Source organism: Heterodontus francisci, chromosome 19 (assembly GCF_036365525.1).
Source record: "Heterodontus francisci isolate sHetFra1 chromosome 19, sHetFra1.hap1, whole genome shotgun sequence".
In the NCBI taxonomy this organism is placed as follows: Eukaryota; Metazoa; Chordata; class Chondrichthyes; order Heterodontiformes; family Heterodontidae; genus Heterodontus; species Heterodontus francisci.
In genome coordinates this window covers 61,984,671-62,007,521 of record NC_090389.1, presented here as the reverse complement: position 1 = coordinate 62,007,521, position 22,851 = coordinate 61,984,671, and the positions used below count along the sequence as shown (strand labels likewise).

At 41.0% G+C, this 22,851-nt stretch overlaps 1 protein-coding gene across 4 annotated transcripts in view; it reads right to left on the bottom strand.

Annotated features, from left to right (window-relative positions):
* fam120c (family with sequence similarity 120 member C) overlaps window positions 1–22,851 on the bottom strand; it is a 167,466-nt gene that overhangs the window by 2,885 nt on the left and 141,730 nt on the right. For 2 of the 4 annotated variants that reach the window (XM_068051762.1, XM_068051763.1), the window contains exons 14-16: window positions 20,093–20,276; window positions 15,508–15,646; window positions 8,037–8,139 (exon numbers count right to left, since the gene is read on the bottom strand). In XM_068051762.1, the coding sequence (XP_067907863.1) occupies window positions 8,037–8,139; window positions 15,508–15,646; window positions 20,093–20,276 (426 nt within the window). Of the gene's footprint in view, window positions 1–8,036; window positions 8,140–8,280; window positions 8,342–15,507; window positions 15,647–20,092; window positions 20,277–22,851 lie in introns of those variants that run through there. The other 2 variants (XM_068051764.1, XM_068051765.1) reach the window with 2 other exon arrangements.

Below are 22,851 nucleotides of genomic sequence, written 5' to 3'. Positions count from 1 at the left end.
AATACAAAGTAACAGGATTAAGAAAAAGACATGGGGGACGGGGGTGGAGGGGGAAACCAGCTACAAAAAATTAGAAAAGGAAAAGAAATCGGGGGCAGAGGTTATGATCTAAATAACTTCTGCCCCATTCTTCTTCCTTTCTAAAGCTTTTTTTTTTGGTTTCTCCCCCCCACCCCCGTTTCTTTCTTAATCCCATTACTTTGTGTTTGGACGGCAGCTATACTGCCATCTACACCTCATCCAGACACATCTTTTGTTTCTTTACTGGATTTTGTAGCATGAAACCTTTTGTCATTTAATGTCTCCTGCCCTCCACACTATCACAGACCTTCCCTTTTGTTCTTCTCCCCCTCCCCCCTTTCACTTGCTCAAAACCTATTACATTTCTAACCTTTGCCAGCTCTGACCTGAAACATTAACTCTGCTTTTCTCTCCACACACGCTGCCTGACCTGCTGAGTATTTCCAGCATTTTCTGTTTGTGAACCCAATCAGATCGCTCCTCAACCTTCTAAATTCATGGGAATACAACCCACATTTATACAATCTGTCTGCATATTTTAACTTTCAAAACCTGGTATAATTCTGGTGCTTCGGCACTGTACCCCTTCCAAGGCCAATATATTTTTTCTGAGGTTTGGTGGCCAAAATGGAAAGCAATACTCCAGTTGGGATATTAACAATTCTCTGTATAAGTGAAACATCATATTCTCACTTTTGAATTCCAACTCCCTAGAGATGAAGGCCAGCGTTCCATTGGACTTTTGTACCGGTGTACTATCTTTTTATGCGCATGGATACCTAAATCGCTTTGCTCCACCACGGTTTCTCACCATTAAGAAAATATTTTTTGTCTTTCTCAGCTCCAAAGTGGATAACCTCACCTTTCCCCAGACTGAACTCTACTTGCCAGTTTTGGCCACTCATTTAGTCTTTTTATGCCCGTTTGTAACATCTTGCTCCTGTTCACACAACTTACTATCCTTCTAGCTTAGTGTCATTGGCAAACTTGGATATACAACAACAAAAGCTTATGCTTATATAGCGTCTTGAACGTAATAAAACAGCTTAAGGCACTTCACAGGGCCACTATAAAACAAAACATGATACTGAATCACATCAGGAGATGTTAGGTCAGATAACCAAAAGTTTGGTCAAACAGATAGGTTTTAAGGAGTGTCTTAAAAGAGGAATGTGATACAGAGAGACAGAAGGATGTAGGGAGGGAATTCCAGAGCTTCAGGCCCAGGCAACTGAAGGCACAGTCACCAATGGTGGAGTGATTAAAATCAGGGATGCTCAACAGGTCAGAATTAGATGAGCACACATATCTTGGAGGGCTGTGGGTCTGCAGGAGATTACAGAGATAGAGAGGGGCAAGGCCAAGGAGGAATTTGAAAACAAGGATAAGAATTTTAATATCAAAATGTTGCTTGACCAGGAGCCAATGTAGGTCAGCGAGCACAGGGGTGATAGGTGAATGGGACTTCGTGCAAGTTCGGACATGGCAAGCAGAGTTTTGGATGACTTCAAGTTTATGGAGGGCAGAATGTGGGAGACCAGCTAAGAGTGCGTTGGAATAGTCAAGTCCAGAGATAACAAAGGTATGAATGAGGGTTTCAGCAGCAGAGGCAAAGTGAGGCGATGTCACGAAGTTGGAAATAAGCAGCCTTAGTGATGGCACAAATGTGTGATCGGAACCTCAGCTCCAGGTCAAATATGACAGCAAGGCTGAGAATAGACTGGTTTAGACTCTGACTGTTGCCAGTGAGAGGGATGCAGTTAATAGCTAATAGTTAATAGCGGGCGGCACAGTGGCGCAGTGGTTAGCACCACAGCCTCACAGCTCCAGCGACCTGGGTTCAATTCTGGGTACTGCCTGTGTGAAGTTTGCAAGTTCTCCCTGTGTCTGCGTGGGTTTTCTCCGGGTGCTCCGGTTTCCTCCCACAAGCCAAAAGACTTGCAGGTTGATAGGTAAATTGGCCATTATAAATTGCCCCTAGTATAGGTAGGTGGTAGGGGAATATAGGGACAGGTGAGGATGTGGTAGGAATATGGGATTAGTGTAGGATTAGTATAAATGGGTGGTTAATGGTTGGCACAGACTCGGTGGGCCGAAGGGCTTGTTTCAGTGCTGTATCTCTAAACACTAAACTAAACAAATGGAGTTTGGAGCGGGGGCCGAATACAATAGCTTCAGTCTTCCCAATATTTAATTGGAAGAAATTTCTAGTCACCCAGTATTGGATGTTGGATAAGCAGTCTGATAATTTAACAACAGTGGAGGAGTTGAGAACAGTGGTGATAGAGCTGGGTGTACCAAGAAAAGATCCTTGGGGGACACCAAACATACTGGAGGAGAGCAAGAAGAGAAGTCATTGCAAGTGGTACGCTGACTACAATTAGATAGATAAGAATGGAACTGGGTAAGTGCTGTCCCACTCAGCTCGATGACAGTGGAGAGGGGTAGGGGAAGAATGGTGTGGTCAACTGTGTCAAAGGCTGCAGACAGGTAGAGAAGTGATAGTTTACCTTTGTCACAGTCACATGGAACACCATTTGTGACCCTGGTAAATGATGTTTCGGTACTGCAGCAAGAGTGGAAATCCGATTGGATGGATTCAAACATGAAGCTCCGGGGAAGATGGGCATGGATTTGGAAGGTGACAACACATGCAAGGACTTTGGAGAGGAAAAGCAGGTAGGAGATGGGGCAGTAATTTGCAAGGATGGTAGGGTCAAGGGTTGTTTTATTTTGAGGAGAGGGGTGATGATGGCAGATTTATAGGACAGAGACCTAACACCTGAACAGAGAACCATTAACAATATCAGCTAACATGGGGACCAGGAGGGTCTCCATACAACATTCTACCCCAAAGCGTTGTGGATGCTCCATCATTGAATATATTTAAGGCTGAGATAGGCAGATTTTTGGTTTCTCAGCGAATCAAGGGATATGGGGAGCAGGTGGAAAAATGGAGTTGAGGCAGAAGATCAGCCATGATCATATCGAATGGTGCAGTAGGCTCGAGGGGCCGTACGGTCTACTCCTGCTCCTATTTCTTATGTTCTTATGCTTTGCCGTGGCATCTGTAAAAAAATGCAGCATCTTTGATCTCCCCTTCAGTCCCTTACTGCACAGTGGAGTTTTGAAGGATTGTGTCACTTCTGAGTGACTGGGACAGTGCGCTAGAAACATTTTCTGAGCATCCAGTTGGTTAGTTCCTGGATGCGTTGTACAGCACCTGAAAAAGCCCCTGTAAAAGATCATGCAGTGGCCTGTAAAGGAGTGTATCAACACCACATGGGTTTACAGCACCGAAACCATCCTGGGAATAGTCTCAAGATTCTGCTAGTGTAGTGACATGTATGAAAGATGGGCTAAAGTAAAGCTTGGGTGTGATAGTGATCATTTATTTTTAAGTTGCTAAAACAGTCAGTGCAAACTTATAATACAGCAGCATGATGTATTTCAAGACAAAACAAGCTATTCTAGCCAGGTCAGCTTTGGAATGTTATGTTTTATTTTTGGGCACCCTACTTTAAAAAAAAAAGGGCACTGATGCAATGGAAGGTTTCAGAGAAGAAAAAAGGATGTTTCTTGAACTTAAAGTGCTGAGAAAGGAATATGCTTTCATTACAAAATAACTGGGAAAGTAACCACATGGCTGGCAGAAGGAAAAGAAACCCAGGATACCTTCGAAAGGCAAGTCAATTGGATGTCGATAATCATGTCATGATTAGAACATTCCTTAAGGTCTTAGGGGGAACTAAGTTGATGCTGCTTTTCCTGGTTGGTAACCTGGGCTTATATCCAAGTCACACAGAGGATGCTGAAAGATGAAGAAACAAAGTATATCAGAAAGCCTAAAATTCTGTATTTTTTGGGGTGAAGTGTGGGGCAGAATTTGGGGCATGCCAGATTTGCTAGTTACACCCAATATAAAATAAAAACTAAATTGAGGTGCAACTAGGTGTTGATATAAGACGTGCCTGCTCCTAAAGTGCTGCATGCATGCACATGATAGGATAGTGAAGACAAAACCTGCTGGTTCAGAAATTCTACCAATTATGCTAGAATTATACCCAATGTAAAATGGGAAAACAGGAGTTAATAACATGAAGGACTTGTCAAGCCAGAAAGTGGTTGAATTTATAAGCTCTGGCTATCCACAAACTTTGCCTGAAATAATCAACTTTGATTAGATGATTGGAAAAATCATTCTCTGCTGTGCAACTAAGAAAAGATTCTGCAAGCTGCTTTACTGTAGTTCCATTACACTTTTGTCATGGAGTCCTTATAGTGGGTTCACACTGAGATGATAAACCAAGGCCTTGCCTGCCCTCTCAGATGAATGTAAAAGCTCCCAGGGCACTAATCAAATATGAGTAGAGTTCCCTGATCTGGCTAAATAAAAGCTATTATATCACTAGAAGCTACAGACCAAATTGCTCTCCTGAGAATGTCCCAGAAGAGGGCTGCTTAAAACGTAGGAACATAGGACTTAGCAGCAGGACATTCGGCCCTTCGACCCTGCTCTGCCACTCGATAGGATCATGGCTGATCTTGTTTTGGTCTCAACCCCATTTTCCTGTCTTCCCCCAATAACCCTTGACTGGGAAAATGTGAAATTGTCCATTTTGGCAAAAAGAATAAAACAGCATATTATCTAAATGGTGACAGATTGCAGAAGGATCTGGGTGTCCTAGTGCATGAATCGCAAAAGGTTAGTGTGCAGGTTCAGCAAGTAATTAGGAAAGCTTATAGAATATTGTTTATTGCGAGGGGAATTGAATACGAAAGTAGGGAAGTTATGCCTCAGTTACACAGGGCATTGGTGAGACCACATCTGCAGTATTGGTCTCCTTATTTAAGGAAGGGTGTAAATGCTTTGGAAGCAGTTTAGAGACGGTTTACTAGACTCATACCTGGAATGGGTGGGTTGTCTCATGAGGAAAGGTTGGACAGGCTAGGCTTGTATCCGCTGGAGTTTCGATGGGTAAGAAGCGACTTCATTGAAACATATAAGATCCTGAGGAGTCTTGATAGGGTGGATGTGGAAAGGATGCTTCCTCTCGTGGGAGAATCCAGAACAGGGGTCACAGTTTAAAAATAAGGAGTGGCCCATTTAAGACAGAGATGAGGAGAATTTTTTTCTCTTAGAGGGTCATGAGTCTTTGGAACTCTTCCGCAAAAGGCAGCGGAAGCAGAGTCTTTAAATATTTTTAAGGCAGAGGTAGATAGATTCTTGATAAGCAAGGGGGTTAAAAGGTTATCGGGGGTAGGCGGGAATGTGGAGTCAAGGTTACAATCAGATCAGCCATGATCTTAGTGAATGGTGGAACAGGCTCGAGGGGCTGAGTGCCTACTCCTGCTCATAATTTGTACATTCGTATGTCCCTTGTCTATCAAAAATCTATCTAACTCAGCCTTGAATAAATTCAATGACCCAACTTCCACTGCTTTCTGGGAAAGAAAATTCCACAGACCAAGTACCCTCAGAAAAAAAAAATCTCATCTGTCTCAAAAGGGAGACCTCTTATTCTTAAACTGGGTTCCCTCGTTCTACTCTCCCATACAAGAGGAAACATCCTCCACTCTATCAAGTTGCCTCAGGATCTTATATGTTTCAATAAGATCACCTCTCATTCTTCTAAACTAAAATGGGTATAGGCCCAACCTGCTTAGCCTTTTTTTAAAAAATAAGATAAGCCCTTCATCCCCGAAATTAGTCGAGTGAACCTCCTCTGAACTGCTTCTCATGCAATTATATCCCTTTTCAAATAAGAGTAAAACTGTACAAAGAACTCCAGATGTGGTCTCACCAAGGTCCTGTATAGCTGCAGTAAAATTTACCTGCTTTTATGCTCGATTCCCTTTGCATGAACAACAAGGGAAAGGGACTAAAAAGGCATAAAAGGAACTGTGTGCCCTCTTCCAAACAGATCTACGAATATCTACTTAGACAAATCACTAATAGTTAACTTTATATCACAAAGTGTTTTTTAAAAAAAAAATATATATATATATATACACATACACACACACATATATATAATATATATATATATATATATTTAAAAATGGCACTTCTTTCTGCCACTGTGCCTACCCCAATGCCTCTCTGTGCTGTTATCCTAGTACCAGGGTGTTACCCGAGGGCCAGGGATGCCATTTGCGCTGGAGCTGTAGTATCATGAGCTTCTTGAGACTGAAATGGTCCCATTTCTGGACTTGCAAAATTTAGGAGGACACTTTGGCAGGCTGAGTCACTTCTCCAGGTATATGGGCAGCCTGATCTTGTATCCCATTATCAACATGAGCTGTCTCCAGGCATCAGGCAGTCAATTCTAGCCATGCCTTTTGTGCTGGAATCTGTATCCAAGTGCTCTCTGATCAAACATACTTAGATCATAGAAACCCTGAGATGGCATCCTGAGCCTCTTGAAACCCGGTTGTCACTGGTGTCTCAAAATGGTCCCTCGGGCCTGAAGGTCAGTTAAGTCAAAGCATCCTTACAGGATGCACTGACTGATCTGGAGACCTCTTTGTCAGAGGTAGCCGATGCAGATGTTCCTAATGTTGTCACATGCACAGGTAACGTTACACTGTTAAATATTTGGTACTAAGGATGATCAGTGTCATTAGAACCATCTTGGAGGACCTGGGACTAAAAGCCTCCAAGTGAGTGTGAAGCTCATGCAGGTTGTTTCTTTTCAGAGTAGGACGGCAGAGAACTGAGTTCACAGGCTCTATTGTTTCTTTTCAGAGTAGGACGGCAGAGAACTGAGTTCACAGGCTCTAGAGCCATGGGCTGATCTCTGTAGACCTTTCACACTCTACTGATTCCACTTTCATCGCAGACTCCTCTGGCGTCTTTTGTGTATTATGTCTTGCCCAATTGAAAACTCTCATTGGACTGTCAAAAGTTCCTTTCTCTTGTGGATTTCTCTGGGCTGGTGAATGAGAAGAAGGGTGAACAACAGCTTGGGTACAGATGGAAAGCTGCTTGCCTGTTTCTCTTCTTCAGTGGTATATTGCTTTGATGCATCTAAATAAAAACTGTTATAATGTGTTGTAGCTGCCACGATAGCTCCTCTGTAGCTTTTGAAGTTGCCAATCAGATCCTGAGGGGTCTTGACAGGGTGGATGTGGAAAGGATGTTTCCCCTGGTGGGAGAATCTAGAACTAGGGGTCACTGTTTAAAAATAAGGGGTCGCCCATTTAAGACAGATGAGGAGAATTCTTTTCTCTCAGAGGGTCGTGAGTCTTTGGAACTTTCTTCCTGAACAGGTGGTGGAAACAGAGTCTTTGAATATTTTGAAGGCAGAGCTAGATAGATTCTTGATAAGCAAGGGGGTGAAAGGTTATTGGGGGTAGACGGGAGTGTGGAGTTGAGGTTACAATCAGATCAGCCATGATCTTATTGAATGGTGGAGCAGGCTCGTGGGGCCGAGTGGCCTACTCCTGCTCCTAATTCGTCTATTTGTATGTGCGTATCCTATTCCTAATTCTGTTTGGAAAACTTCCAGGACAAACTGTGCAACAATTGCTACTCTTATCTTCAATATGACTGCCATCCTTCTTCCACAGATTCTCTGTTTCCTTCAGTACTGGCATTGCCCCTTTCAGCAAGAGTAGTTTTAATATCTTGTGGCACACCAGATATCTGCTTCTCATCAAAGTATTTTCCATCTCCATGCATGTCTGGCAACCATCAAGGGCAGTCTCTGGATCCAACTCTGCCTCTAATTTTTCCCATATGGCACTTCTGAGATATTGCAGGCAATGTACATAGCATGCAAACCTCTCAGTATTTGAAATGATCTGACTATATAATTTACAGCAGGATCAATGCCACTACCTCAAGGCAAGTATAACTCCTGCTCTGCCTCATTTCTGGTAATACAACAGTACCATCAAAATTGTGGGCTCAGATTCAACGTGATATCAGACAAATACTATATCAAAAACAAAATATTTTAAAACTATTTCTGAAAGGTATAAAAACATCCTAATAATTCTCTGTAGCTCACCCCCTGATTTCTGATATTCCAGACAGCAGCACTTTTAGTGTAGTACTTAGCTCCTCTGCTGAAACGACTAGCAGCTGGGCTGGAGATGATTCCTCTTGCACGTCTTAAAGAAAAGACACCAATTAATTCAGTTGTTTGAACTTTCTTTTGAAAAAGAATAACTATGGGACAGTATCAGAAGCACATTTAAAAAAAATTATTGTTTACATTATTTAATAAATGGAGCCTATTAAGTACTATTTACCAGATCCAAACTTGGCAAACCTGTACATTATACAGTCAACCTGTAGCACCCCCAGTAGTCCCTGTAAAAGCAAAATACTCCACTTTAGGTGCAATAGTTCTCCTCTGAATATTATGATCCACATTTTTATCCATGGTTCTACTCAGAAATAAAGGGTCACTCACTCTTCCTTTTAAGTTGACCAGGTACTTATGATCGCAGATCCTTCTATCAAGCCAAATCTCCCATCCTACATCAGATCTATAGTGGAAGATTTAACTCAGTGAGAGACACAACCATCACTGCTGCAGAAAATTCGTGTGGTTGAAATGAATGTTCTTCTCAGAACACCCTGTATTTGCTCTAACTGTTCCCAATTCATGTACCAATTCAATTTAATTGAATTAGGCTGGCAGCTCATACAATTTGATACAAAATGATACAAGGGTATGGGTGAGCTTGAAATATGTGCATTGTCTTTGTTGTTGAGGTAGACAAGTGAGGTTGCAGGTTATCTAATGTTTCGACTTTTGGGCTGCCCAAGTCAAGGCCAGGCAGGACTAAATTCTCCATGTTGTTATGAAGGTGTTTCCATGTTTTAATATTTTTTGAGGACTTGCGGGTAAAAGTCTGTGGAAATATCTGAGGAGTTGCTGGACTTTTTTTTTTAACAAGGTCACTGGAAGGAAGGGGGGTTGTTTACAGAGAAGTGACAAGTCAAAATTTATGGTGGTCAAGATTTAGTTTTGTTTTGGATATTGTTTTAAGTCAGTTGCGGTTTAGCCTGCTAAGAGAGAAGACACCTGTTCATCCTTTCTCCACCTTTGAGAAACCCCGCGAATCCAGTGATAGCTGAAACCCCTGATGCTACATTTCTCCTGGAAAGCCCGTCAGACTATCCTTGACGTCGCCTGAAGAGAACTGCTTCAGAAGATCCCAATGACAGCCATCTACGCATATCTGGGACGCCAGAATAAAGGGACAACTGACAGCATTACACAACTTCTTTTCCTTCAAGAATTAACAACTAATTCGCCAAAATATATTTTTTGTCTTTTTTGTAAAGAGATCTCTGCAGATAAAACTTCTTTATTTTTTTCTTTAACCGGTATGTGTGTGTTGGGCTAATTTAGAAGGGAACTTTCATATTTCAATCTGTGTGTTAATACTTTGCATCTTTACTGATAAGTCTTGTTTTATAATAAATTGATAATTTTGTTATTTATTAAAGAAGCCTAGTTGGTGGATTTTATTCTGAAATAAAATAGAGCATATAATTGGCCATAGCAGTAACTGGGTAAACATTTAAATACATGTTGTGACCGTAGAGAAGTGGAACTAGAGAAAGACAGTGTACTCCTCCAGCTCGGTCATAACAATGTGGTCAGCTCATCAGTGGGTAGAAATAACAATGATGTCACTCCCCTTACTGCAAATGTAGGCCTTCAAGGCACTTTGCTCTAACATCCATAAAACTGGTTCCTACATAGGATAACTTCTGTCACTTCACACTTCATCTAAGCTATCACCCAACTCACCCTTGACTTAATCCAGTCATTTCATTCGATGCAGATTGCCATCTGAATCTGATATGATAGATATTTCATACAGCCTTTGTTGTTCTGTTTATTGGGTCAGTCTTCAGTCTTTTTTAATCCTAGCTCCAAAAATCACATAGTCAGAACTTGCAAAGTTGTTGATACAAGAAGCTGAGGCATTTATCTCAGATTTTGTCAGCACTTCCTATAATTTCATAGTTGAACAGAGTTCTCCAACTCTAACTTCTGGATACTGGGTAATTTTCACCATCACTTGGTCAGCAAACCAGCAATGAAAATGAAAAATCGAGCGGTTTCTATGTCAGCTCTGCCCCCAATGTACTACCCAAGTAATAAAGTTGAAAATTACAATAAATTTCTTTTTAGCAAGGTAATAATGACCAACTGTAGACATCGACTGACAATACTGATGGATTGTGTATTTTTTTTTGAACTAAACAATAAATAATTTGGAATGGTGACAGCCATGGTAACACTCAATTGCTTTCACAATCAAACAGCACACCAACATTCACTGCCTAGGCTTTCAAATGAAGACCACTTGGGCAAGGTATTGGAGGGCTGTGGATGCAGATGTAATTATACCACATCATGGCACTACTTACAGAAGAAAAATAAAACAAAAGGGTTGGGAACACAAATGTTATCTGGCTTGTTTTATTGGAATATTGTCTTTCTTTAGAATCATAGAAAATTTATAGCACCATTCGTCCCACTGTGTCCACACCAGCCGGTAAGTAGCCATCCTGCTTAATCTCACTTTCTAGTTTTTGGTCCATAGCCTTGTAGGTTACAGCACTTCAAGTGTATATCCAAGTACTTTGTAAATGTTATAAGGGTTTCTGCCTCTATGACCCTTTCAGGCAGATCCAGATCCCCACCACCCTCTGGGTGAAAACATTTACCCTCAAATCCCCTCTAAACCTCCTACCTCTTAACCTAAATCTATGCCCCCTGATTATGGACCCCTTAACCAAGGGAATTGGGGCCTTCCTACCACCCTATCTAGACCCCTCGTAATTTCATACACTTCAATTAGGTCTCCCCTCAACCTCCTCTGTTCCAAAGAAAACAGCCCTAGCCTATCCACTCTTTCCTCCTAACTAAAATTCTCCAGTCCAGGCAACATCCTCATAAATCTCATCTGTATCCTCTCTAGTGCAATCACATCTTTCCTATAGTGTGGTGACCAGAAATGCATGCAGTATTCCAGCTGCAGCCTAACTAATGTTTTATACAGTTCCAGCATAACCTCCCAGCTCTTATATTCTATCTCTTGGCTAATAAAAGTAAGTGTCCTGTATGCCTCTTGACCACCTTATCTACTTGACCAGCCACCTTCAGGGATCTACGGACATGCATTCCAAGGTCCTTCTGTTCCTTTACACTCCTCAGAATCCTACCATTTATTGCGTGTTCCCACTTGCTAGCCTTCCCCAAATGTATTACCTCACACTTCTCCAATTGATTCATTTGCCACTGTTCTGCCCACCTGAATAGTCCATTGATATCTTCCTGCAGTCTACAGCTTTCTTCTCACCAATGACATGATCCAAATATTATCCGGCTTATTTTATTAGAATATTATCTTTCCTTAGAATAAGAGGAAATTTGCAGCACGGAAGGAAACCATTCAGTCAATTGTGTCCATGCTGGCTGTCAAGTAGCCATCCAGCCTAATTGCACTTTCCAGCTCTTGGTCCATAGCTTTGTAGGTTATGGCACTTCCAGTGTATATCCAAGAATTTTTTAAATGTCATCAGGTTTTTTCCATGGTAATACGCTCAGATTGCATCCATGATCAAACAGCGTGCATCACATGAAGACCACTTGGGCAAGGCATTGGAGGGCTGCTGATGCCACATCATGTAACTACTTTGAGAAGGGAAATGAAAAAAGGGGTGTGCTTCTACCATCAAAAAGCCTCTATTGTTTCAAGCTAGGAAAAATGTCCAAAGACAAGTGCAAGGAGATGGAACAGTAGAGTTCTATAAATATCGGGCATAAGATGACTAAAATAGTGGCTGCTCTCATCACCTTAAATTGCCAAGAAGTTATGTCAGGACTAATAATTAGCACAAACCCATGAAACTTGAACAGCTCTCAAAATGCTGCTTTACAATGTAATCGGTTAATTTCTTCACAAAATTTACCCTTGCTCTAAAATCCAGATCCTGACCCATCCAAAGTGCCCAGGAGCCGTGGCTTTACAGCTGATGTGTCCCTCACTGTACCCTATATAGCTATGGCCTTCCAACCTGAGGTGACACAGTAGTTAGTGGCCTATACTGGTTTGAAACTAGCACTTTAACAATCGACTCTGTAGAGGTGTCAAAATTAATATAGGTTTTACAGAATCATTTCCACCTTGTCCACCTTTACTGAAATTTGTAGCTCACTTCCCTCAAAAGTTTTTTTTTTATTAGAGATACAGCACTGAAACAGGCCCTTTGGTCCACCGAGTCTGTGCCGACCATCAACCACCCATTTATACTAATCCTATATTCCTACCACATATTTCCCCATATTTCTCTACGCCTATTTTAACTGCAGTGTGATACCAAACAGCCAACTTGGTTTCCAAGCGACAAGTCCCTCAGATTAATCTGCATTATTCCCTTCATACAAAGGTTTCTAATTATAATCATCCATATTTAGAAAAACCCACGAGGGAAAACTTTTTTTTAATACAACAGTGGTTAGGATTTGGGATGCACTACCTGATAGGTGGAAGCAGTTTCCTTAGTAGCCTTCAAAAGGGAATTGAATACATACTTGAAGGAGAAAAAATTGCAGGGATATGAGGAAGGAGCCAGGGAGTGGGACTAGCTGGGTTGCTCTCCAAAAGAGCTTCACAGACTCAAGAGACAGTTTCACATATAAAGATTTCCATGGTGGGATTCGTCTAGCTTATTCAATAGGTTGAGAGAAATAATGAAGGACTAAGTATAGGCTGGTGAAATAGTGTCTGATCTAAACAACAAAAAATGTGACTCCTCTGCCAGGAGAGATTTGGAAATGGCAGAACTTCTTCAGAATAAATGTTACACATTTTGTAAAATTGAAGAGAGAATCTATACTTAAGATTGAAAATCTCAGCACATAGGCAATATGGGGTTTATATGATGTTAGACACAATCATTTTAAGATAGTAAGATCATCTGCCAGGGTGTTGGTCACAGATCATTTGGAATGTAAAGTACTGTGTTCTGTTTGTGTTTTCCATACTGAGATAATGCCACCATTTTGTTGTTCAAACTTCTTGCAGTTGTCTCCAAAAACCTTTAAGTCATCAGAATAGACACAAGTATTGGGACAATGTTATCAGGATAATCTTTTCTTGGAAGGGTAGAAAAGTTTCACATAATTGAATTATCACAAATTATGTAGGGGGAAAAAGCCTAATGGGCATAAATAAAGAACAGTTGACGTCCAACAGCTACTCAGGTAGAATTTTCCCAAGTCCCATACCATTGGAAAGGCCTTCTGCGCAGCAGCAGAAAATTGCAGATACCTATGATTATCTATCCATTGATGCTCATGAGGTGAGTGAGTGAGTGAGTGAGTGAGTGAGTGAGTGAGTGAGTGAGTGAGAGTGAGAGAGAGAGTGTGTGTGTGTGTGTGTGTGTGTGTGTGTGGCTGGGCTAATAGCATGGAAACCTAAAAATAAATTCATCCTACAGTCCCAAAAGTTAAATTTTTTCAGGCTTTGCATGACTTTTAATTTTGAACAACTTTGTTTTTACTACAAATTATTCTTGCTGTTTAAAAACTTTCCTAGCTTTAGAAAATGAAAATTAATACTGTTTCATAAATTTCTCAAAAAAATGAACAGCAGCCATTTTCTATTGAGCAACACATTTGATAACTATACTTTCAGTAACAATGACAAGCATAATAAATTGCCTTGGGTCAGTATAACTGGCTACATAAGTCAAATATTTCTTCAAAAGACAAAAACTTTTTCTCAAGTCATAAGAGTAACGTAGAAAAATGACATGGTTGCAAATAGAATAAAATTATGTTTCAGTGGGTCTCAGGATTTGTTTTTTTTTTTAGCTCTAAGCATGATAATTGTGAAGAATGTAGTGCCAAGGGCAAAATTAGTATTGTTTAAGCAACTTAAGCAAAAACTTAAATGTTAATTTATTGTGCAGACCAAATCCAGTATAAATAAAATAGTCAATGGTTAAACTTCATACTCAAGACATATATTTTAAAATTTGCAGAAAACCAATGACAATTTAAAAAAAAATCCTCACTGCTTTTTAATCACTATTTTGTGCTGTCACGCTTAAGTGTTACCATCTGCTTACAGATTAATTTTCTTATACTGCATTCCACTTACTAGAACATAAGAGTCAGTATTCTAGGTGATAGTTTTTTCTTATAAAATGCTGAAGTTAGGGTGGCCATTTATCTGGTTTTATACCGGACAGTCCAGTTTTCAGCTGGTCTGTCCCCTATCCAGTACCGAATGCTATTATGGCTGGTATTTTTATTTTGTAACTTATTTACTTATTTTATGTCTTGAGCCCTGGGCCCTGATCTCAATTTGGAAGCCAAAACATTTAATTTTCAGTCACCAATTTGAGATGTCAATGGCAGATTGTTTACCCAGAATCCCCAGCGAGGCAGAAAGTCCCTATTAATGCCTACATGAGCCCAGTGCGCCAGCACAAGATCAGGTTGTGCTCTGAACATGCGCAGTGTGAGTGATTGCAACAGACTGAGGGGGAGAGGACGGTTTTGGCAGGGGAGTGTCTGGTATTCTTCAGATCCATCAGTCGCAAACCTAACCTTGAGCTCCATCAGTGGTCACCCTAGCGATAGTCCAAGCCAAATTGGATTTTACAGTAATTTCTACATGAATTCCTGGAGCGTGACTAATTTAATCTGGTCTCAGCTACATCAACATTGTTTTTCATATATTTGCCTTTCCACAATGGAACAGACACTTTCACCTGTAATGCAATGTTTCTTCATTTTTTCTCAATGCTTTTTTTCATGCTTGGTGAATGAACACAGAGCTGATCTTTCTCTGTTTTGTATCTGGTGCACACCTATTTCCTAGGGATAAAGAACTCAGTTCTGCATCCTTTGCACTTTATTCCTATTTCAAGGATATTCTCAAGTGTGGATGGATTGCCTCCATCTGAAACAGTTGTAAGCATTCAAGTGGCATAGTATTGAGGTGGGAGGAGGATCTAAGAAAGGTCGCTAGCAGCCTCTCAGCACCTCCAAACAGGCAAGTGCTTACTTTTCAGGGCTGCCGTGGACAATTAGTGAAGCTGCAGGCCTTCTAATTGCTGTTTTTGGACAACAGTTAAGAGGCTCCAAAGCCAGCAGCCATTACTGCTGCTGCAGGTCTGTCCACTTTTCTTTCTCAGTTGTGAGCAACGCCCATTCCAAGGGCTGCTTCGGTGTCGGGAACCAGATGAATGACCTGTACCTGTAATTATGGATGAGTTCAGGGACATTCAGGTGAGTGTACTCCATTCACTGCCTGAATTATGCTCAGCCTGATTGGAAAGGGGGCAGTCCATCCTCAATGCACAAGGAAATCCATCCTCATTTTCTTTGCTTTTACTTCCGATTCTACTAAATGTTTAATGTCATGAGTTCAAACTTAGTGAGGAATTTGGGATCCATTAAGGGGGCTCTCTGACATATTTTATAGCCAACGTACCCTCTAGCTGGTCCTCCAACAGAAACAACCTGCAGGGGAAAGGTGGTTCTGCCACGCCCACGTTTGCTCCCTGCCCACTGGCCTACAACAGTCCCTGCAATCTCCAGTTTACCTCCTTGAGAGGGCATTTGCTGGACACCTGTAAATGGAAAAGAAATAATTACTACTACTCAGTATTCTTCAGTTCATCAAAATGAGGGTGAATGGTGTAATACTATATTGACAAATCCTTATTAAACTCTGGAGGTTAAAATATAGAAAATTAATGGCTGTGCTAACTGTTTAAGTACAAATGGAACAGCTGCCTTTCAATAAACATATCACATCTCAACTACATTTTCACATACTGCAAGAGGACAGTATAATGATCCTTGGAACAGTTACCAGTACATTTGGAGCTGCTCACTTCCACTGCCCATACCCAAGAAAGGACTAACATGTGGTTATCTATCAAACATGCAGCTAATTTAGCAATGTGGAAATAATAAATAGAAGGCCTTTTATGTACAGCTTTGGAAAAAGCCTCAAGTATAACAATGAAGTGCTTCTTTCCCCACCGCTTCAACTATACTCAAATGAGCAAGTACTTGTTAGCTAAAAGAAAACCCTTAAAGTTACATAAAAGTGGAGGCTATTTTTGGAACGGGTAAAATATTATGCTGAAAGTGAGAGTGGAAGAATATGATTCTTTTTTCATTTTTTACATATAGCCTCATGTACTATGTTAAGTACTTAAAGGTTGGGTAAAAGTGCAAGAACCTGCCCCAACTCCAATACAGAAAACCTTAGTTCTACTGGACCAATGAAATCTTTATTTCCCACATCAGCACCTTCCAAACCTGTGACTTCTACCATCTATAAAGACGAAGACAGCAGATGCACAGGAACACCACTATCTGTAAGTTCCCCTTCAAGTCACACACCATTGTGACATGTAAATATATTGCTGTTCCTTTGTCATCACTGAGTCAAAATCCAGGAACTCCCTGCCTAAGAGTGTACATGCAATGGTTTAACAGTGTGGCCCACCACCACCTTAAGGGCAATAAGGCATGAGCAATGAATGCTGGCCTTGCAAATAACACCCACATCCCATGAATGAATAGAAAAAAGAAAAAAAAAAATCAGTCATTCTTGCGGCCTGAATGAAATTGGCAATCGTGAGTCAATTAAAAGCAGTTTTGTGTTGCGCACTAACACTTGGAATGGAGTTAAGCCTACACAAAATATTTTCATACAAGAACCTCACAAGCAGCAGACAACTTCAATCCCAATCAAAACCAAAGCCAATAAGGCAACATAGTGCATCATGCAGCTCCCTGCTCTTGCATTTTTATTATCTTATACATGGAAAAATGAAACTTATCCCCCAAAATTTCAGTGTGCGGTAAGGATGGGGAGGAAAAGGAGAACTGAAAAACTTCCTCGTACAACACATCACTTCCAGAAGCAATCGTATAGTCTTTGGGTTTTGCAATGGTCACATGCAACTATGACCCTATGCTGGAACTGATCTGGATTAATAACAGTACAAAAGTTATCATAGATCTTCAGATGGTGCCAAAAAACTGAATCAGTGGAGAATAAATCACTTGGATATAAGTCAGAGACCAGAGCAACCTGGCCACTCAGTCAGAATTGACATCCCCAAAGAAGGGCGATTTGTACATGTGCTGGAGGACACTGTATGCAATCTGGTTACCAGCAGCTTTCTTCTATAAACTGACTGAACATGATATTCAACCAAGCATCTTCAGGGGTGGTCCCACTCATGTTTGATTCTCTAATGTGGAAGCAGAAAATCGTTTGTTGGGAGAATTGAGTGTCATGCAGGCCCCCCATTTGCCAAGAATGAGGTATATATATTTCGCCACACGGACATTAAATTTTAAAATTGGTGCTGGGAAGAAAAGGCCTATTACAAGGGGTTGCCAAGCCCCTGACTGAAAAGACATTATCTGCATACTAGCAGACAGTGTTGGAACAAAGGAACCAGTCCCTGCTCCCCAATACACAGAAGAGACCTGGTCAAACCAGTCAGTCACGTGACCACCGGACAGCCAACTAGGGGAGTTTTAAATTGGAGAAAGTGTGTTGGAACTCGAAGTTCTTTGCTCCTGGACGGAGAATATCTCTCTCCTGTCTGCTCTCATCTCTCTCACCAGCTTCAGAAACCACTGAAGACATATGAACCCCAAGAGAGAAAAGTCTCCTACAGTGAACAAGGTTTAAGAAGAATACTGGGCCCCAACGAAAAGCAAGATCTACCTACAAGCAAGGACTCTACAGTGAGCTCGAAGAACGGTAACAACAACCCGTCTTCAGAGATTGCCTCAAACCTCCCTACTTTATTTTTCTTCTGCTCTTTTCTGTCTCTCTTTGCTTGTGCGTATCGCATATGCATGCTAGTGTGGGGCACGGCATGCATCCGTAGCGTTAACCGAATTAGAGTTTAAATTTTAATAAATTTCATTTTTCCTCTTTAAACCTAAGAAAGCCTGCTTGTGCTCATTTCTTGGCCTTATAATTGGAAAGCAGTGAACAAGGATTCACCAAAGGGGGAGCTCAAAACACAGTGTGTTTAAAAATTAAATCCTATTACAGTAAGACCCGGTGAAAGCTGAAAGAGACCCCTAGATTGAACATGATATTTAACCAAGCATCTTCAGGGGTGGTCCCCACTCATGCTTGATTCTCTGATGTGGAAGCAGAAAGTCATTTGTTGGGAGAATTGAGTGTCATGCAGGCCCCCCACGTGCCAAGCATGAGGCATATATATGACATATATAAAGACATATATTATGCCTTTCTCACCTGGTCGTAACAGTGAGTGTCAGGGTTCCATTCCAATGACTTGATCACATTAAATCCACCAAACAGACATAAAAGTCAGTCTATATTGGAAGGTTTCATGGAGGTCTGCTCTTGCAAAGAGTATATGCCATTTAACAAATATTTAAGAACTGGCACTAATCACCAATCTTGGTGCAAAGATCAATCTCATGAAGGTAGGCCAAAGAAGCCAAAGACATCAACAGAACAAGTTTCAGCATGAATCCTTTGCCACAGGGATTGGTCCAGGCAGAGACAATAGCATCCTTAAAGAGAAAGCTGGGTAAATATCTGAAGCAAATGAGATACAAGGCTATTTAGAAAGCACAGAAGAAAGGAATTTATTTTGGATTGCTCTAGCAGGAAGCTGGAACAGACACAATGGTGCCAATATTCACTGGGGTGGGGTTTCAGAGCTGAGGGAGTAGGGAGGAGTTATAACATGAAAACAGGTTTTCCACAAATGCCATGGACTTCAACTCCATGGCATGTGTTTAAAAAAAAAAAACAGATTTCCCGCCCAGAAGCCAGCCTGATTGACAAATCTGGCTGCTCGTCAGGCAGGTAAATTTAGGAGCAGGTAGGTTTGGCCTTTGTCGGGGATACAGAATGCAGGGGTTGGGGAAGGCTGGGCGAGGTAATGGTCGGAGGGAGCAAAGATTGTGGGGGATTGATAAGAGATTTGGGGGGGGGGGGTCATGGGGAAAGTCAGAGATCAGGGATCACTACGAACGGGGGTTCGGTGATGGGAGATAGGGTTCAACAAGTAAGCACTTCTACTCGTTCTGGCCCACAAGCAGTGTAATAAATAAATAAAACTGATGGATCCAGCCTGCCTTGTCTCCTTTTTCCAAACTACAGTGGTTAAAAATAGAAGCACTGTTAAAATGGGGGTATATGACCTCCTTAATAGGTTTGAACAACCGACCCGCCTCTTGTAAGCAGAGTGGTCACCCGTACCTCGACCCCACTCCATTAAAATTAGAAATGGGGGTGGTGGCTCAAGGAGGTTTGGGTACCCGTCTCAGATTTAACATCTTAACCTCCTACCCAAACCAACCCCCCTCCCCCCCATTTTTAGGGCTAAAATTACTCCCTAAATGTCTCCTGTGCTGTAAATGTTCAGGATTTTAAATCATGTTCTGCTCGAAACTACAAACTCCATGGCATGATTCAAGTTTTCAGGCTCTGAATGCAACAAGTGGAAATAAACTCTTAATAAATCAAAATATATACTGGAAAACAAGTTACTGGAACAATTAACTATTCCCTTAATAACCACCACTGGGGAATAGGCTTTAAAAGTTGAGTGTTGGAAATAGCACAACCTGCTGGAGCTGCAACAAATCTGTAGCTACAGCTCCCCACGCAGCAAGCCCCAGTCTCAGCTATATCATGAAGGAATGTACTGAAAGTCTCTCTGACTCCTCACATGTATGCTAGCTGGGTGGAAGTGGTAAGTTATCCAACTTCAAAGCTAGGAAACAGTGAACATCACAGGGAGATTTAAAAAAATGGAATTTCTAACATCTCAAATCAAATGAGACCGTGCTTCTAAGGTAGCTATGTAACCTGGTACTTTTGATCATGTGACTGGACAAGTCAAACCAAAATCCAGCTATTCAGAAATGTCAAACCTAAAAAGAGCTTCCCACGTCAGGTTAAAATGTCACAGATCATGCAAAGTCATTGCTGGGTAAAGCTTTGCTGCAATTTCAGGCTTCAGTAAAGACAAAACAGTAATGCCCCTTACCACCCAAGCCTCTTCCTCTACCGTGATGTGTCAGGAATGGTCCAACAGGCCGTGGATAAACTGCAGCTGGATAAAAATGCATGGCAGCTGGAGGAGGATAAGCAATAGGGTGGGCTTGTCTGGAAAGGTTTAAGCCTTCCAGAATACTCTGACGCATTTTCTCAAGTTTTGCAGCTTGATCAGCCTACAATTAATCACAAAATAGCAGATTCTAAGTATAGAGCATATATTTCTCCATTCTGGATTGCCTGTATTATGCCTGTGCCCCAAAGCATCAATAATGCAGATAAAGCAAGTATAAACAGTGGTGCATAAGCTATTAAGTATAACACTATTGAGATAATAGCCTAATGGCTCTTTATTACTTTGTAACGCAAACCAAAACTACCTCAAATATTGTTACCTTCTCAAATCTGTATCTTGCATACAGTAAGTTTCCAATGGACAACAAATTGTGCATGTCAAAATTTACAAGCCGTAAATATTTTAATATTGCAATTTATAACTATTTTTGACTAATTTCAAAAGTTTAGTCCCAATATTATTTCTACAAATTGTGTAGAAATTATTTAGGCAAATTTATACAGTAAAACCTGATATAATCTCAAACTAAGGAGGTCTTGCCTTGTTACTTTTTGATTTGTCAACCGGTGACACCAGAAAGAATAAGAGACTTGCAAACAGGTTGTCACTGATATAAACTATACCTCTGTTTAACTCCTACTTTTAACTCAATGAAAATATTTTAAGCTCCAAAAATAGTTAACAGCAAACAGACATTTATGGATCTCCTGAATCCATTCTAATCCATTTCCTGAGAGACTGGGTGTTTTAAGCCATATTTAAATCATATAATTCCTCAGAAGTGAATATACCTCTTTCAGTTCAGAATTCTCTGACATTCCAACACTGCCTACCACTTACTTTAAAACTGATCCTGCAATCACCTCAACAGATTATGGCTGTAACAAACAAATAAAAATGGTGCACTTTATGGATTACAATCTGCAACTTTTGGTTTGTGTCTAAAATGTGTGCTAATGCTGCCAAACCAGTGCTTCTTAAACAGCTATTGCCATGTCAACCTATTTCGGCTAATAAATGTAATATAAACTAGATTGGCAAAAGGTTGTTCAAGTGCTCCAGACCTCATTATCATTACACAAAGCTGTTTGAATCTCTGCAAAGTTGAAACAGGCATGGCAGTTGACATTAATCACAATATGTTGAATACTTGTCTGGGATACAAATACTGTGCAAGAAGGAGCATGAACATAATTAACCAAAAAGAAAATTAATAACAAAAATTGCAGTGAAGTGAAGTTCACTTAACCAAATATTTAATAAATATCTCGAATGCACTGCCTGAATGGATGGTGGAAGCAGATTTAATGATAACTTTCACAAGGAAATTGACTATGAACCTGAAAAAGGAAAAATTTGCAGGGACAGCAGGACTAATCGGGTAACTCATTCAAAGAGCCAGCAAAGGTACAATGGGCTGAATGGTGTCCCCTGTGCTTTAAGATTCTATGACATATTGCTGCACAAATTATTTTATTTTTTATTTTATTTATAGATACAGCACTGAAACAGGCCCTTTGGCCCACCAAGTCTGTGCCGACCAACAACCACCCATTTATGCTAACCCTACAGTAATTCCATATTCCCTACCACCTACCTACACTAGGGGCAATTTACAATGGTCAATTTACCTATCACATGCAAGTCTTTTGGCTGTGGGAGGAAAACGGAGCACTCAGCGAAAACCCATGCGGTCACAGGGAGAACTTGCAAACTCCGCACAGGCAGTACCCAGAATCGAACCCGGGTCCCTGGAGCTGTGAGGCTGCGGTGCTAACCACTGCGCTTTCTGCCTATTATGACAGTATAAGCAACTTCAACTGAAGGGAAAATTGTGGCTACTCCTCTCGTTGGGTAGGGGATATGAACTGGATGCAGGATGAACAATTTTCTGCAAATAGGGCTAGAATAGGCATGTGGTTAGGTTGTTTGGGAAGAGGGAATGGAACAGGGTGTAATAAATCATTGCAATGCTTTGGAGCAAGTAATATATGCCTAATATATTATGGGGTAATATATGGGCGGCACAGTGGCGCTGTGGTTAGCACCGCAGCCTCACAGCTCCAGCGACCCGGGTTCAATTCTGGGTACTGCCTGTGCGGAGTTTGCAAGTTCTCCCTGTGTCTGCGTGGGTTTTTGCCGGGTGCTCCGGTTTCCTCCCACCACCAAAGACTTGCAGGTTGATAGGTAAATTGGCCATCATAAATTGCCCCTAGTATAGGTAGGTGGTAGGGAAATATAGGGACAGGTGGGGATATGGTAGGAATATGGGATAAGTGTAGGATGAGTATAAATGGGTGGTTGATGGTCGGCACAGACTCGGTGGGCCGAAGGGCCTGTTTCAGTGCTGTATCTCTAAATAAATAAAATAAATAAATAAAAGTTTATCTTTTCTGTACAAAACATTATGGACCCATGCTCAGATGCCATTATAAATGTAATACTCAATTTAAGATGATGACAAACAAGCGACAATATGATATCCAAGTAGGGCAAAATAAATTCTTCAGAAAGGCGCAGACCACTAGGCAATAAGGTAAATATTGAGGCTGATATAAGTTTTTTTTAAAAAAGGAGGGCTGTTCATGCATTCCTTCTAAAAATCATGAGAATCCATGGCCTCATGAGTTCAATACAGGGACAAAAAAAAAGATGCTCTGTAGAACTTGGGGCAT